Source organism: Cricetulus griseus, chromosome 6, assembly GCF_003668045.3.
Source record: "Cricetulus griseus strain 17A/GY chromosome 6, alternate assembly CriGri-PICRH-1.0, whole genome shotgun sequence".
Classification (NCBI taxonomy): Eukaryota; Metazoa; Chordata; class Mammalia; order Rodentia; family Cricetidae; genus Cricetulus; species Cricetulus griseus.
In genome coordinates, this window is record NC_048599.1 from 64298582 (window position 1) to 64316930 (window position 18349).

General features: G+C 36.8%; 1 protein-coding gene across 1 annotated transcript in view; it reads left to right on the forward strand.

Moving 5' to 3' along the window:
* The window catches only part of Aqr (aquarius intron-binding spliceosomal factor), a 77360-nt gene that overhangs the window by 15944 nt on the left and 43067 nt on the right, over window positions 1-18349 (forward strand). The window contains exons 7-15 of the mRNA XM_027422262.2: window positions 980-1048; window positions 2361-2461; window positions 3762-3838; window positions 8830-8894; window positions 9783-9899; window positions 10648-10761; window positions 13668-13771; window positions 14891-14993; window positions 17600-17720. Of these exons, the coding sequence (XP_027278063.1) occupies window positions 980-1048; window positions 2361-2461; window positions 3762-3838; window positions 8830-8894; window positions 9783-9899; window positions 10648-10761; window positions 13668-13771; window positions 14891-14993; window positions 17600-17720 (871 nt within the window). The remainder of the gene's footprint in view (window positions 1-979; window positions 1049-2360; window positions 2462-3761; window positions 3839-8829; window positions 8895-9782; window positions 9900-10647; window positions 10762-13667; window positions 13772-14890; window positions 14994-17599; window positions 17721-18349) is intronic.

Genomic DNA, 18349 nt, shown 5'->3' on the forward strand with positions numbered 1-18349 from the left:
CACATATTTTTTTTGTATAAGACACATAGCATGGGCTAGAGTGATGGCTGAATGGTTAAGAGCATTTGGTGCTCTTCTAGAGGACCTGAGGTCTGTTCCCAGTACTACTTGTAGGGTTACTTTTAATTATCTGTAATTCCAGCTCCAGGAGATCTTATGTCCTCTTCTGGCATTCTGAGGTACACACACACACACACACACATACACACACACACACACACACACACACACACACACACACACACACACACACTAATAATAATAATAAAATAATAATAATAATAATAATAAATCTAAAAGAAGATAAGGCAGTGTATTGAGTGTATTATACCTATGAACTTTAGATAGCACTTCAGCCTTGTTTTGGGGATTCATATTAAAAGGGTGAAATCACCAACTAGAGATGATGATAAAAACATAGCACCACATCCAAGAAAGGACACTTACTGGTATATGATAGCTGGAACTGAAGCAGAGAGGTAATAGCCTCAGGGAAGACAGGTACCTGGGGTAACTTAAAGCTTCTGCTGTTTTGTGCTCTTTGTGATTACTGCCGGGAGTATTAATCTGGGGGCTTACAAATACTTTTTTGTTAATAAGTGAATTTTTGAATATGAAATCTGCAAATAGTGAAAACTGCCATTTTAAATGTGAAATTTTGTATAGGATCGAGTGTATGTGCATGTGTGGGTACCAACAGAGGCCAGAAGAAGATGTCAGATACCCTGGAGCTGGAGTTACACATGGTTGTGACCCTCTCAAGATGCATGCTGAGAACCAAACCCTGGTCCTCTCTAAAAGCAGCAAGCGCTCTTAACCTTTGTAGTCACTGAGCCATCTCTAGTCCCTTGTTGAACTTCTACATAGTAAATATCAGCAGTATTAAAGTACTGTATTGATGTCATGTTTTTCTCCCAGAACTTTAAGAGCTTAGGTAACTGCAGTATATATAAACTTGTTTTCTTCATGCTTTAAACAGGAAGTAGACTTGATAAGGAGTCAAGTCCAGCAGCTTATCTCCCTCCCTATGTGGATGGGCTTGCAGCCTGTAAGTACCTATTTCAGAATATTCTCCATAGATCTGTTACCTGTGATAGATGTGGGTTCAGACTGAGTGACTTTAACATGAACAGAAAAAGTGTCTCAGCTAAAATCCTCCTTAGGAGTTTACTGTGTATTAACTTATTATAAATGTAGCTTTTTCAGTTTTAAAGATTGTTGCCTGCATCCTAATGTATGTTCCACTTAATTTTAATATTGTAAAGTGAAATGAGGGTCTGTTTATTGAACTTAAAGAGAAAGAGGATAATTTAGTAAAGTGTAATTGTTAGCTATATATATGTATGTGTATATATATATATATATATATATATATGTATGTATTTAAATGAAGCTAAATGTAAACTTGGATTTCATTTATTTTCCAGGCTTAGGATGTTTATACAGTTATAGAATGTCTGGATTATGTTTAATATTAATTACTTCTGCTTCTCCATTAATTTTTACTGAATGATGTCTACTTGTAGATTAACATATCTTCTGTATCAACTAAAAACTACCAAGTTTTAAATATGGTGCTTTATGCAGAATTCTATTTCCTCCTCCTGTTTCTGTACACATTCAGATGTACAGACCAGTCACCTATACCAGCTGACTGAGTGAAACACACATAAACAGCACTAAGTAAAAGAGTGAAAAGTAGTACCAGTTGGTAGAGTGAGACACATCTAAACAGTACTAAGTAAAACAGTGATAAGTACCACAAGAGAAAATGTGCTTATGTGAGCACTTTTTTGTTTCTTTTGTTTGTTTGATGAGATTGGATCTTGTGTAGCCTGGCCTGGACCCTGTATTCCTTTTATCAGTGCCAAGCATATAGGTACACACCTTGCTCAGCCAGCTACTCCTTACTTCTTTTGGCAGGGCTTGCCCCTGCACCCCAACACTTGGGGTTGAGCCCAGAGATTTGACATGCTAAGCAAAGCATATATCACTGAGCTACATGTCCAGCCTTGGTAATTATTTTTATGCTCATTGTTGGAGACTTAGATTTTTTTATTTCAGTGATAATTCTTATAAGCATTCATGCTTTTATTTTTTCAGCCTCAAATTCTCAATTTTAGAAATAAGTTGCTGAGCTTATAATAATGATTATTAATGGTAGTTTCTTCCCATCTTATTTTAATTAAGAATATAGAATTGAATAATAATTAAATACATTCATTTCTTAGTTTTCACTCTTTGTCTTACTATGTTCAGGGTATCCCATGTCATATATTAAGAGACTAGCTAATGGTCAAAATAAGTATCATCTTAAATACAAGTGTTACTGATTGTTGTGTATCATATTTCTCTTTCAGGCACGATTGGAATTAGAATTAAAAAAGACACCAAAGCTAAGAAAATTCTGGAACTTGATTAAAAAGAATGATGAAAAGATGGACCCAGAAGCAAGAGAACAGTATGTGGGCAAAGCTTTCTTCCATACTAGGCTTGTGGGTCATGACACTGTAATTTATTGCTTCCTTTTATCTAGTGCTAAATTCAAATAATTAATAAATGTTTTTAGTTAGATTATTATGAGTATTTTTTAGAGATCTGCAGTGTGTTCATGTGTATGCTTGGGAGCCCAAGGCCAATGGGCCAATGTTAGGTGTTTTCCTCTATTGCTCTGTTGTTTTGAGTAAGGTCTGTCTCTGAATGTGTAGCCACTTCCCTGGATCCTCATGTCTCCACCTCTCCACACTAGTATTACAGTTGCGAACCCCCCCCCCCCTTTTTACATGGGTGCTAGGGACCCAAGCTCAGGTCTTCAGGCTTGTACTTTACCCATTGATCTATCTCCCCATTCCCAAGTACATTTGATCACTCCTCTTTGCATTTCTGGCAGGGCTTTCATAAGCATTTGCAACTATCCAGTACCTGATGGGTTTGTTAATTGATGGATAATTCAGGAAGCAGTAGGAACTTGATTTTTAAACTAATGTTTAAATCTTCAGCCATTGTAATACTCTCACTGTATTTGCTACTGTAAACGTATTAAGCTATAAAGTTGCTCCTGTCAATTTAACAACATTATTTTGTTTGTTTTGGTTTTTGTTTTTTGATTTTTTTTGTATAGAGTCTCACCATGTGCCTCACTCTAGTTGACCTGAAACTCACTGTGTAGACCAGGGTGGCCATGAATTCACAGAGGTCCTCTTGCTTCTGCTTCCTGAGTACAGAGATTAAAGGCATATACTACCATGCCTAGTTAAACATAAGATTTTTTTTTTTTAATTTATCTATGAGTGTTTTGCCTGCATGTATGTAAGTGCACCACTTGCATTCATTGCCATTGGAGCCCAGAAGAGTGCATCAGATCTCCTGGACCTGGAGTTACAGATAGTTGTGAACCACCATGTAGGTGCTGGGTACTGAACCCTAGTCCTCTGGAAGAGCAGCAAGTGTTCTTAAAGGCTCAGCCATCTCTCCAGCCCCCTAAATTAGACTTTTAAGACAGTATAGATAGAATTTTGAGCCATCCTATGTACTGCTGACCCCTGAATTTAAGTGGAAACTTAAAATTACTAGAGGAGGTACTAAGTAGGCCAATCAGGCCAATAATGTGGCTGTTCCTTTCTTCCTGTGTATTTGCAAAGAGATGCTATGTGCTCAATATCGGAGAGCAAGCACTTGAATAGCTCGTTGTTTAAATTTGCTTTTTAATTACTCAGAAATAATTGGGTTACTGTTTGATTTTTTTTTTTTTTTTTTTTTAGGGCCTACCAAGAAAGACGGTTTCTTTCCCAGCTCATCCAGAAGTTTATTTCCGTGCTGAAGTCCATCCCACTTTCTGGTAACTGGCCGGCTTTACTCAGCTCACTGTACATTATTATGTAGTTGCCCTCCTGGAATTTGCTCACTTCTACTGTAACACTACTCCTAGAGTGATTTAAAATTGTAATAGCAAATGTATGTCTTTTCTATATCCTGTATATTGCCAGCCTGAGTGTTGGGATTACCTTGGAGGGTTACTAAAGTACCAGCACAGTTATTGAAATGTTCGTTTAGTTAGTAAACATTTTGTATTTGCTTACCAGGCCCGTGTTCTCTGCAGGATGCTGGGGACAATAGTGAATAAGGTGTTTATAGACCTCATTTGCTTTTTTATACTACAGTGCTGAATAGTGTTTTCAAGTGCTGAGATTTCTGTGGAGGAGGGATAAGAGGGTTTATGAGACGATAACCTACAAAATAAGATGGGTCAAGTCCATCTTTACCCATGTTTCTTTGATCGTTTTAAGTTAGCATACAATGTAATGGGGCTCATCCTGGAATTGTCATATGTACTTTATTCTCATTCATTTTCCTCCCTAACTGTCATCCCTCATTCCTCCTGTGCCTCGCTTGCTGATCTATCTTCCTCCCCAAAATATCTTCCCTTCAAATTTCATATCACATGTATTCAGTTGGCCCCATCCCTCCAAAGGTCTTTTCCTTTCTCAAGGGTGACCTAAACACACGTAAGACACATGCTCACATGCACACCCATATGCATGCATATATACTGTATGTTTGTATGTATACAAGTTTATACCTACGTTCTTCGTATGAGAGAAAATGTGTTTGTCTTTCTGCATCTTGCTTATTTCGTGTAACAACTCCCAGTTTCATCCATTTTCTTTCAGATATTATAATTTCATTTTTCTTTATGGCTGAATATAGTTCTTTTGTGCATATTTACTACATGTTTTCAGTCCATTCATCTGTTGAAGGATATCATTGGTTGAATTTAATAACTGTTATGAACAGTGCAGCAATAATATCTACTTGTGTCTCAGCAGTGGGACTTACAAGTGCTTTGGATATATACCCAGGAATGGTATGGCTGGGTTATGGTAGTTCTTTTTGTAGTTTTGAGAAACCTCTACACTGACTTCCATATGGCTGTAGCAGTTAGCATAAATCTCTAAGTAATAAATGAAAGTTCATCTTTCTGTACATGCTTACTAGCAATTTTTTTTTGTCATCATTTTCTTTTTTTTTTCCCTTTTAAACATCCATCCATCCATCGATTGGTGCCATGTCCAGCATGGCTGAAGGGACTAGCGTGACTCAAGTGGCAAGGGAACAAAGGAAAGACAAGCACATGGACACAGAAAAGCAGGGTTCGGGTGTACTGGGCTGTCTGATGGAGAATCTACAGCACCTGGAAGTTCAACATGTTATTATATACTGTTGAACATGGAGGCAGGGTTTATGGTATATAATTGCATCAAGGAAGCTGACTTAGCTAATCTCAGTAGAAGCAATCTCAGTGGGGGTTTAGTCTTTAGGCTGTTGATACCCAGGAGATGAAGACCTGAGGAAAACTGCCATCCTTCTGAGTCTCACCAGAAGACTTTGTCACTCCCAGAAGCTGGGGCATGGGAGTCCTTGACACGGTGTGCCCATGTCAGCATTCATTTGTTTTGTATGTTTATTTTGGCTTCATTTTGTAGGATTATTTGGGTGTGTATGCTGCATGCTTGTGGAAATCAGAAGATTGCTTTGTGGAGTCAGTTCTCTCCTAAAATGTTGACTGGGAGTGACCTCAGATCTTTAGACTCAGTGGCATGTGCCTTTACCCACTAAGCCATCTCACCGATCTGTCTGTGTAGGTGATAGCATTCTGACTTGATGAAGATAGAATCTCGTAGCGATTTCAGTTGCATTCTCTCATAGACATACCCACAGGACAGTCCCTCGGTGTGAAATTCTTTCTTCCAAGTAGCTCTAGGTTGAGTCAAGCTGAAAATAAAACCTAAGCAGTATAGTGCATATGAAGTTCTTTTATTGTGCCATTTTGATGAATTATTCCCATTATTAAAGTACTGTGGAGGTTTTGTTTGTTTACTTTGTATTAGAATTGGATTTGTGACTTTGCACTTGCTAGGTAAGCTGTCTGTGACTGAGCTCGCTACTCCCTGCCCCCTCCCCATCCTTGTAGTGGCTTCCTTTTTCTCTTCTGACTTGTTTGTTTAAGTCTGCTGTCTCAGATTTCAGAATAGCTTCAAGCTTGTTCTCAGCCTCCATTGGCTTGGGGGCTTGGTGTCCATCTCTGGTCAATTCTAAATGTCTAAATGTCTTGTGTTTGAGTGTCTGGTTCTTCTCAAGGTTTGAATTTTCTACAGTTTTACTAAATAAATTGTGGGCGCCTTTGAATTTTATCTCAGTTCCTAACTTGTGGGTTCTTAGGTTTGATTTCTCAACTGTGTATCATAGTTCTTAGAACATTTGGTCGTGCTCATTAATTTTCTTTCTTCATATATGTGTTACTTTACTGATTGTTGTAGTCAGGATGAGGTACTTCCAGGTTCTTAACCTCTTATTTAGAAAATTTAAATAAGTGCTCATACAGATTTGCAAATGTAGCAAGGAAATGTCATTTAAAATAAAGATCAGTATACACTGCAGGGACCAGTGGACCACATGAGTGAAGATTACCAAGAGCCCAATTTTATTGTTTGTGCGTTTCTTTTTTGGTTACTAAAGGGCATAGAGAAAGTGGTTCTCCATTTTATTAGATTAGGTCTTATAATCATGTCTCTTCTGCACATGTCTCTTCCAGTAACACATCTCCTATTAATCATACATACACTGAATTATGCCTAGGCATAAGGGGGTAAATAAAGGATTCATCTAATAAGTTAACTTGAGGACACTGCTTTGATTTACTATATACACACCCAAAACTAGTTCAGACCAAATTGGTTTCCTATGTTACTTATCCAGTTCTAACTGGGAATATGTCAAATAGAAACTATTTAAGTTTGGTTGTTTCAGGGAACATAAACTTACTCTTTTGTTGGAACAGGGTATACCTGTATGTAACTCCATGAAGGTAGAGTTCTAAAGATGCCAAATTGGTAGGTGCATCATTCAGAGAAGTGTTTGTGTGCAAAATACATGCAGGTATAGAGACTAGGCTGCCAAGTGCACTGTTAGGAGAGGATTTTACTGGTTGCACCTTTGTCTGCCAGAGCAGAGCTTATGTACCAAGCTTTGTATTCTGATTTTTAACCTGACCGTTGCCAATTTTTTCAAGCTATAAAGATAGAGAATACAGAGCTTAATTTTTAGTTTTAGACCAAAAGAAATTCTTGAACAGCCACCAAGTTTTAGTTTTTGAAAGGATTTAATTTAAACATAGCTCTCTTAAATTCTTTAGTTTATCAATCATAGGGCCTTGTACATTCTAATCAATTGTGAGTTTTGGCTGGTAGGTTTATTGGTTGCTTTGAGGATTTTTGTTGTTTTTGTTTGGGGGGGGTTGTTTGTTTGCTTGTTATTTTGTTAGATCTTTCTGTACAGAACATAGTGTCCAGAAACTCAATATGTAGCTCAGGCTAGCCCTGAATGTGTGTTCCTCTTGCTATATCATCCAGAGTGCTAAGATTCTATGAGCTGATCCACCTGGCTTTATTCCTAAGAGCCCTGTAGCCTAGGATAAGGTCAGAAAATCAGGTTCTCATTCTCCATCTTCATCAGCTTGCTTTTTCTTTTCCTCAGTTTATTACTTAGAAAATGAGTATCTAGAGTAGATGTTTAATGTCTCTTCCAGATATTAAAATCTACTGATTTAGCATAATAGGTAGATAGCAACTGGAAAAGTTCTCGGAAGAAACTACAGTTAGCATTTTCATACAGTAGGTAAAAACTTGAATAAATTTAACCTTCCATTTTCTGTATATTACAAATAAATAAATGCATTTTTAAGCATGTATGGGTTGGTATTTATAGATATATACTTGGTTAGTCATTGCTTAGAGTCTTAGCAAAGCAGTGGTTAAAAAAACTATATGTCAGTAGAAACAATTGTTGACACCATGGTTTTAGAGGGTAAGCTTAATACCATTTCCTGGTATTAAGAAAAAATAAAAACTTATATCCAGAAAATATTTTATTTCACAAGGCTGTTACTATTTAAAAGTGATTTTTTTCAAAAAAAGCACATTATGTTCATGAATACCATCAGTGTTACAATTTTTAAAAAATTTATATTTTTCTATGTGTCATTGACATTTTCATGTCAAAGTTAATATACTTTCTAAACCAATATAATCCCCTCTTAAAATTACAAAAAGTCATACATGGACAGTGGAAACATATTCTTTCTTTGGTGTATATATTTACAACTTCAAAGTTAGTTATATATATCATATATGTGTATATGTATCGTATATCATATATACACTATATATGTCTATAATATGCACATATATGATGTATGTGTTTATTCATGAGAATTTTTATGAGTTTGATATATGATACTAAGGAAAGTGAAACAAACAATACAAAACTGACTTCTATTAAAAACTGCCTTTGATTTTTTAAAAACATAGTTATTAAAACTGGAGGGATGGCTCATGAGTTAGAGCATTTGCTGCTCTTGCAAAGGATCCAGGTTCAGCTCCCAGAATGTACACAACAGCTCACCTTTTATAACTCTAATTCTAGAGGACCTGATGTCATCTTCTGTCTTCTGCAGGCCATGGTGCACATACATACATGTAGGCAAACACTCATACACATAGAATTAATTTCAAGCTATAAATAATTTACACGTCATTATTTGTATATCAGATTATTAGAATGCACTCTGACCCAGTCATTTTCTCATATTAGTAGTACTAAATAATGATGGTGTGCCTTTAAAAAAATATTAGTGATTCTTATTCTGAATCATAGTTCAGTTACATAGAATAAGACAAATGATTTTGTTTAAATTATTTAATAGCTTCCAGTTTTAAGAAATAGCGCACAGAATGGCTTGGTAAAATTCTAACATGTTTCTCTCATGTTTAGAGGCTGTCACTATGGACAAAGTTCATTACTGTGAAAGATTCATCGAACTTATGATTGATCTAGAGGTAAGAAATATATATATAGTGACTTGCTTTTTTTTTTTTTTTTTTTTTTTAACTGTCTAAGATCAAACTACAACTGCATCTGAAATACTTACTTGAAACAGCCTGTTTGTATTTCAGGGTTTTATGTAGACAAGAAAGTCACAGGGTTTGATTCCTTGAGGTTTTGTGCTAACTGTCCTATTTGCCTGGGTTGCTTCACCTTTTAAAATTAAGATTTTAAAGGTGTCATACTGTTAGGCACAGGATTCTTATGGAGAGTTCAGATATAAAGTTGATGTAGTTCAGAGAAATCCATTTTGTTTTCCTCCCTAATGTAGGAAATTGAAAGAAAATCTGTCCATTGGTTTGAAATGAGTGTTAAAACTATTATTCTTGAGAATTTTATTTATAGGTAACTCTAAGTGACTAATTTAAATCCTCTGACTATGTCAGATCTGAGTAACTTTGTCTATTCAATGATGTTATTGATAAGTAGTTGTCAAACTGTCTGTCTCAGTTTCTCATTGCTGCCATAAGGGAAGTGGGAACAGGAAATAGAGAAGAGCTTTGCTTTTATAATTATATGCAGGGTATGCTGGAATTTCACATAGATTTTGTTTAAAAACTTGTAGACAAGGTGATCTGTGAGATTCTTCCTATGTCAGCTCTTACTATTTTTATCTTCTAAGTTGTGCCACCATTGTTTTTAAAAGGAAAAGCATTGCCTCTGAGTGTTTCTTGTTTTAGTTTTGTTTACAGCGTAGGTGAGACCCTTTGTTTTATATGCCAGGTGTCTGGGCATGCAGGAGGGTGTTTTGTGATATCCACTTTGTGTGAAATAGTAGTAGATTTTATCTGTAGCTGCAGAGAATACATGCAAAATGAACACTATGCTGTTATCTTTCCCAGGCTCTGCTCCCCACAAGGCGCTGGTTTAATACCATCCTGGATGACTCCCACCTTTTGGTTCACTGTTACCTTTCCAGTCTTGTTCACAGAGAAGAGGATGGCCATCTGTTTTCCCAAGTGAGCCCTAGTGGATCTGACACTCGTAATCATTTAAATTGATCTTTGTTTTACCATGCATCTGGAAGTACCAGGGCATGAGCCAAAGCAAAATTCTAGAATATTGACTTGAATGTTTTATACATATCAGAATGCACCTATACAACTCTAGTAATTACCTAACTTGTATGTTAACTATATGTTCTTTTATTACTAAGCTAAATTATGGCTTTGAAAATGTAGTCTCATGTGTTTACATATTTTAATTTTATGTGAGTAACCACTGTGGAATATAGTAGATAAGAAGCATTAACTGCAAATGAATTGTGTCGTAGTACCATGGCTTGCTCTTGCCTATTACAAAAGTGACAGGCAATTGATTTTTGGCTCATGCTTAGGTAGCTTTCTTAAGCAGCCCAGACCTATCTGCCTAGGGATGTTGTCACCACCTTTGGCTGGGCCTTCCCACATTAGTCATCAGTCAAGGCAGTTCCTCATGGATGTGGCCACAGGGTCATCTGATGTGGAAAATTCCTCTGTTGTACTGAGTTTGCACTTTAATTTCTTCTCTGTAGGAGTGGACTATGTGTATGAAGTAGGCTTAACAATTTAGTCATAAAACATTTTATTTTCACATAAGTTAAATATATTTGAGTGTGTTCTTAAGTATTTGTTGTGTAATGCTACATTCTGAGATTTTTAACCCCTGAAAAACATACTTTTTATTATTTTTAGCAAATAGTTTATTAATGTAAATGAATTCCTCCAGCTTTTAGACATGTTGAAGTTCTATACTGGCTTTGAAATTAACGACCAGACTGGAAATGCTCTGACGGAAAATGAGATGACCACAATTCACTATGACAGAATTACATCTCTACAGGTAAATAAAATGCAGTATACCTTTTCTTGTGTTCCTTCCTGTTGAGTCATTCTATGACTTACGTTTTGTAATATGCAAATAAAAGTGGTATTAATGTTGTTTTCACCCTCAAATTTTAAACTTGCTCATTTTTGATGAATTTATGAAATAAATGACTTTCATAGTCTATCAGAAACCTCTAAATCAATCTGTGTGCTGGTATTTGATACTCTGAAATCTGAGTCAGCCTATGTGTACAGGTCCTTGTGCTAACAGATAAGCACTAGGGAAATCAGGAATGTTATAAAACACAAAGGGGCATCTCTTCAGTAGAGAAAGTAAAATAGCTGGATTTCATCCAGAAAGTTGAGACTAAATGATGCAAATGACCTGGTGACCTTTTGGTATCTGTAGAGCCAGATCTTGCCCAAATCCTCCAGAATAATTATTCCAGACTCTCCCTCCCAAGACCTTAGCTCCCAGTTACTAGAAGCTATCCTGAGGGGAGGCATATCATGTACTTTATGGCCTGCTGATTTCTATACTGTCTCCATCAGAGAACACACCAGATCCTAGGCTCTTAGGCTATAGAACCCATCTTCATGGTCACATGTACTTTGCAAAGGAGTTTCTGTGTAGTCACATATTAAGCTTTATTGTACACCGGGAATTTGAATGATTATTATCTGGAAACTTTTTTCCAAATTCTACTGTGTTTATAAATATGATTACAATAAACCGCCTGGGATTAGACGGTCTAGAAGTTTGATCCAAACTGACTAAGTCAGGCTGAGCCAAATTTTCATCCTCATCTCTTCAAGGTTTGTTTCCCTGCCTGCCATGATGCTTGCAGGGACACACAGAGACACACCCATACCTGTGACAAGGTGAATTATGATACATATTTTTATTTTTAGATGTCATTTTCATATATTTATATACTTATATATGTATATACTTTTATAATAAGTACATATCATAGGAATAAAGTTTACCAGTATAGCATAAATAGGCCCCCAAAGTCTCTTTGTTTTCTGTCACTCTGTTTATTTATTTATTATTTTTGAGAAATGTGGTCTTGTTATGTAGTCCAGTCTGGCCTGAACTTGCAATCCTCTTGCCTTAGCCTCTTGAGTGCTGGGGTTACAGCCACACCAGTCTACCAGTTACTTGTCGTGTTGCTATGGTGAAACACCCAGTCTATAGCAACTTAAAGAAGGAAGGGTTTATTTTAGCTTTTAGTTCCAAGGATGACAACTAAGTTCTTGGCAGGGAGTCATGGTGTCAGGAGTGTGGGGCAGGTTTCACATGCAGCCAGAGTGAGAACGCAGAGGTGAAGGCTGGTGTCCCACCATTTTCTCCTTTTTATTTAGTCCAGGGCCCCAGCCCATGGGATGGTGCTACACACAGCTATGGTGGATCTCCCCACCTCTGTGAAAGTTATCTGCATAATCTCATGATGCCCAGCAGTTTGTTTCCTTGCTCATTCTAAACCCCATCAAGTTGACATTCTAGATTAATTAACATTCTCGTTTTGTCAGTTTAAAGAAACTAAATTATTTTACAGTGTCTCTGAAGAATAACAATGTCATTGTGTCATGCTTAATTCAAACTTTCTTTCATAGTCAGTCCTTAAGTCAGTCCTGCTTTCTCACTGGTTATCGTCCTTTTTCCCAAATGCTGCATGAGTGACATGGAGCACTAAGGTGCCACATCTTTTTGGGAGATGAGTGAGCTCAGACATCTCTTTTTGCCTTCTTCAGAGCAGCAGTGCCTTTGCCCTCTTGCCTCTGTCCTTGAAGTGACACAGCCAGCCAGTGTGCATGTGGCCCATTCTTTTAACATAGGCAAGTGTGATGACTATTTCGATATTGACAGAGGCTCCAGGCTTCTTGATGTGGGTCTTTTAGAGCTAACTTATTCTTTTCTTGATGTAGGTTCCTTACTCTCAGGCTTGGTTTTAGGGTCACATTGTAGTTGTTTGTAGCAATTTCATGGCATGCTTACCTCTACCTTTGGTGACATTCTGTGCCATCTGCCATGGTACAAGAACTTCTGGTTCTTTTCTGTAACACAGAGGTACGAGAGAAGACAAGGACTGTTACCTCAGTCTGTCAAATTACCACAGTGCAGCTGTCTTGTTGTTTACTCTAGATTGGCCAGGATGCTCCTTGCCAGGCTTATCTTCCCAGAGATCAGTCAATTAGAAGCATGCTGTATTTTCAGCTTCTCCCTTGGATTAATCTCCAGTACAGTATCCCCTGGGGCTTTCTTTCAGTAGTGTTTGGCTGGTTCTTAGTAATAAACTACGATTTTCTGCCAAGGAAGCTAATATGCATGCCCTTTTCATGTGTTGGGATCACAGGAAGCTGAGGGTATAGCTCTGGTAGAGTGCTTCCTTAGCATGCACAAGGCCTTGGACTCACTCCCCAGCAGTGGTGGGGAGGGAGCACTAACCACAGATGCTGTTGTTTTTCTGCTAGAACAATTGATGCTTTCCCTGTTGCATAGCATGCTTCCAGTTTAATGACACAGGGATCACATAGAAGACAAACATAAGGAGTAGTGAATATTTATTCGTTTATTTGCTTATTGAAATCACAAATCAAATGGATTTAATAAATATCTACAAAGTATTTAGTGTGAACACTAAAGTTCACACATTTGTCCCTGCAGCTCCTGGAATATTTTTCAAAATATTTCACATATTAAGACAAAAAGCAAGCCTCAACAAATATAAGAAAATGAAATAATACCATGTATTTTATCTAACCTAATAGAATAAAGCTGCATATCAATGAACGGCAAGAGAAATGAAAGTACACACCCTATGGAGACTAAACAACAAACTATTCCCCCACATGGCCTAGGAATTATGGGTGGTTGTATTGATGCATTAACTGTTGATGGTTTTGCTTTTTTTCTAGAGAGCTGCTTTTGCACATTTCCCCGAACTCTATGACTTTGCTCTTTCCAATGTGGCAGAAGTAGATGCCCGGGATTCCTTGGTCAAGTTTTTTGGGCCTCTCAGGTAAAACGACATGAAAAGAACAACATCCTCTGTTAGTGTCTTGCTGTTGGGATTTTCTTTTCCTGGTTACTTGTTTCCTTTTATAGTGCTTTAGGCCCTCTGGTAACCTCACAACTGGCACTTATCTCTAGCCATTAGGAATTCTTGAGTCACTTAAACATAATTATTCATCTTTTCCTTGGAAAGGGGTGAAATTCTTCTTTGAGCAGGACATTGATCTGACCAAATGTCACTAACCATAAGCAGAATATAACACTGACCAGTTAAGCTTCACATTTGGTATTAGAGTTATGACCTAGGAAAATTTTGTGATTTTAATGTATATAATATCAATAATACTATCTAGTATGAATCTACTACTGTATGTTTTTGGAAAACAATAGTTAATATCTTATTCTATATTTACTATGTTCTTAAACAGTCATCGATCTTCTAGTATCTACAGGCATGTACTGCTTCTTGATTACATTGCTGCTGAATTTTCAGTGCATTACACAGCCAATGTAAAAAGCTATTAAGTGTTCTACATCATTTATTTGGCCTGAAAAAACAAAAAGATTGAAAATAGATAAGCAGTACTGGGGATTTGAATGTAAAAGAGAAGCGTGATATAAAATGACATGAGAAAAACATTTTTGGTTCATAAAAGAAAAAATACTATTAATAAAATAGGCATAATTTATCATTCATTCAAGTAGAAAATTACATGCAAAATACATACTTTGAATCTTGTACATACTTTTTTTTTTAATGTTTCTGTAAGAGTCCAGTGTTGGTAACTTTTCCCATAGAAACATCCTCCATTTCATCTTGATGAAACTGGCTTTAGGTAGTCCTGCATGTGGGAGGGAGGAGGCACCACATCCCAAACTGCTGGGCCATGGCCTTCCGTATCAAGTTAGTGCAGCAAACAAGTGTTGTCCTTGCACATCCCTTCAGTGAATTTTAGGTCCCATGAAAATGCTTCAGAAGTTTTAATGCCTGCTTTTAGTTTTTGTTGTTGTTAATTTGTTTACTGTCTATGGTCTAGGGTTCTATTTACTTTTTAAGATAAGAGTAGGAAAATATGTTTCAAGAGTAAAATTAATTGATCTGAATAAAATATTCTCCATTCTGCAGTTCAAACACACTCCACCAGGTGGCATCGTACCTCTGCCTCTTGCCAACTCTCCCTAAAAATGAAGACACAACTTTTGATAAAGAATTTCTTCTAGAATTGCTGGTAAATATTAATGTTCTCAGCATTTCTCCTGTGGCTTTTACTACCTTTTTGAATCACTCATAGGGATATAAACAGTATTGACTTCTAGAGTACAGATTCAGTAATTTACCTCGACCTTGAATTATTTGATTGACTGATTGATTGGTTGATTGACTGATTGATTGATTTTGGTCAGGCTTGTTTTTCATTTATTTATTTTCTCGCCCTTTCATACCTTTCAGCTCCCTTAAGGCAGGAACTCATTATATCACAGACCAACTTCTGTGTTACAGTGGACTCATGTTCTGAGGGTGCAGAGTTAATGGAGACCATGGTTAGACACAGTGCATGTGGATAACCGTGGTCATATGGTTTTTGTAAAGGTGATTTTTCAAACATGATGCATTCAGTATTAGGCCATAACCTTGATACTATAAGTTTAGTAATTTAAAAATACAATAAATTATCCCTAAGTAGCTTAAAAATTCTAAACATTTTTCAGTCAGTTTTGGTGATGAGGGGCTTTAATTTTTAAGCTGCTATTTTTTTCTAGTTTTGTGTTGCTTTATAGAAACATAGTTTTTGTTGAAGCGGGGGCTTTTTGCTGTTACTACTGTTGTCATTGTTTAGGTTTTTCGAATTGGGTTTGTTTTATTTCATAAATAATATACAATTCCACAGTGGTTAAAGTAAAGGAATGAAGAACTTGTCCGCTTGGCCTTGGCCTCCGGTTGCCAAGAAGTAAACACTGTAAACTCTGTATCTACATCCTTCGAAAGTTTTCAGGAAAAAATATATAGATATGATTGAATTACCTGAATATTGGTGGAGTACATTTTATTGCTGTAATTTAGAGCTCTCGAGGTCAAAATTCAAGTCAGGCCATGCCGTTCAGTGATAAGAGTGCTTGCTTATACAATCAGTATATTCAATACTATACATTGGTCACCAGCACCAGAGCTCTGGTAATTCTAGAACTTCAAAAAACTTAATACTGTTTTCATTTCACCTTGTTTGGGGATTTAATCCAGTGTGTAGTATAAGAACACCTTCTCCCTCCAGTACAATATTTTCTAGAACAGGTGACTATTTAAACATGTCACTAGCTAATGGCTCTTTACGTTGTTGGCAATTTTCACTTTTACAGATATTGCTGCTGTTGCTGCTACTGGTGTGTGTGTGTACCCATGAGTGAACATTAATCTGAACCAGGAACTGGTTATTTGATGTTGTTGAAAAAGAGGCTACCTGGTTATCCTCCAAAGTGTGTAGATTGCCGCTAACAGTTTGATGAGTATATTCACTGCCTTCTTACCAGCCTTGATCTGGCCAGTTTTCCTATTATTTCGAGGGTAGGGGGGCAGGCAAAAAGTATTTAAAATGATAGTTTGGGATTTCGTGTGCAGGCATGCGCGTGTGTGTGTGTGTGTGTGTGTGTGTGTGTGTGTGTGTGTGTGTGTTTCCTTTATTGGTATAAGATTGAGTAGCTGTTCAGCTATTTCAGACATTTGTGCACAAACAACAAATAAATAAATAAGCATGTATCTATTGATTTTTCTTATGTATATTGAACCATACTAAGTGTAACATTCTGTGATTTATTTTCCAAGCTTATATTTGCAATACATGATGTAGAATCTAATCCTGTACTGTTGAAAGATGATGATATGCTAAATTTGGGGAGCAGAGACAAGAAACTATTTGTAACAGGTGTTTAAAGCTTAGTGACAGGTGTTTGAGTGTCATTTGGGGACAAAGCCATGGGGAGCATTTTAAATTAGCTCCAGTATGGAAAATAGTTTTTTACTTGCATGTTTACTCTCTGAAGTGTGTGTCTTATATTGCTATCTTTGCCTGTACTCCTACAAGTCACTTGTCACTGTCTATAACTGCAGATGCTTCCTAAAAACTCTCTGAGCTCTTTTTTGACAATGTAAAATCTCTTTTGAGTCAGGCTCTTGGTACCAATACTAAAAGTTTTTATGAACAAAAGAAATACAGACCTTTCCCTGGGCTCTTTCTCAGAAAAACCAGTGCCATTTTGGCATTGTTAATTAGAAAACAGACTTGTTTATGTGTGAGGAGGGCAACTCTGATGTTAACTGTATGTAGAGATCATTAGTGAAGGGAAAGAACAGCTTACCCCATCTCTCATCTTACAGTGGAAAAGATTCAGACTAGGGGATTAATAAACTTTCTCAGATTATATGAGATTCTTAATAGAAATGTGAAAATTAAATCTAGTACTCAGAATTTTTGTTGAGGGAGTTTGTTTGATTTTTACATAGCTGCTACAGTTCTTAAACTCTTGGTATGTACCAGGGAGTTTGATACAATTTACAATATTCAGTCTCATTTTCATAGAACCCTGATAGACAGTGACACTTCACCTGTTTTATTAAGAAAGGAACTAAGATTAAGAAGCTTCTAGTAACTTCCTTATAAATGGAGGTGCTGGGATTTAGTTCTAGTACATTTGATTGATACCTCTTCTTCTTGTCATTAAAGTGACCCAGTAACTGAAAGGCCAGGAATTATTCACTCTGTGCATAATGAGCCTCTCTTGGTTGCTTTGAGTAAACTGCAGTGTCACTCATGTTGTGCACAAACCTGTTTCCTTCCTTCAGGTATCACGCCATGAACGTCGCATCTCTCAAATACAGCAGCTGAATCAGATGCCTTTGTATCCAACTGAGAAAATTATATGGGATGAAAACATCGTCCCAACCGAGTACTATTCTGGGGAAGGTAGGTAAAGGAATACAGAGCATCAGGTGTGATGGGAACTTAATTTCATCACATATAGCTGAAATCCACACCAGTCTCCTCTGTACAATAGGATATGTTTCTTTGTCCTGAAGTTAATATTAGAAGCTAAAAAAAAGTGAGAACTTTGAATGCTTAGCACGGTGATTTATATTAAACTTAAACTGTATCCTAGGATATGTTGCTCAGTATAAAATATGATTATTAAACCACAAGGCTATTTTTAAGGAGGCTTAAGAATGCATTAAGTAGAGCTATCATTGTGATAGGCTGTTATAACAGACATGCCTTTCAACAGGTCTCTTAGAGCCTTTTTAAAGTTGTTTGTGAAGTCAGGGAATGACCACCATAAAATACATAGCAGCAGTTGGTAACATCTACTTGGGTTTTTAACTTTTTTTTGTTGTTCTTATTATTTTGAGCTAAGGTGTCATTCTCTGCAAACTAATCTGAAATGTGCCTTGTGTGCCTAAGCTGGCCTGAACTGCCTCTACCTCCCAAGTGCATGTACTAGCTACTGGGCTACTTGGATTCAAAACTACTTGTTAAATACTCTGAAGATGAGAAATTGGCCCAAATGTACCAGTGGTATTATACTAGTGATGAGTTTA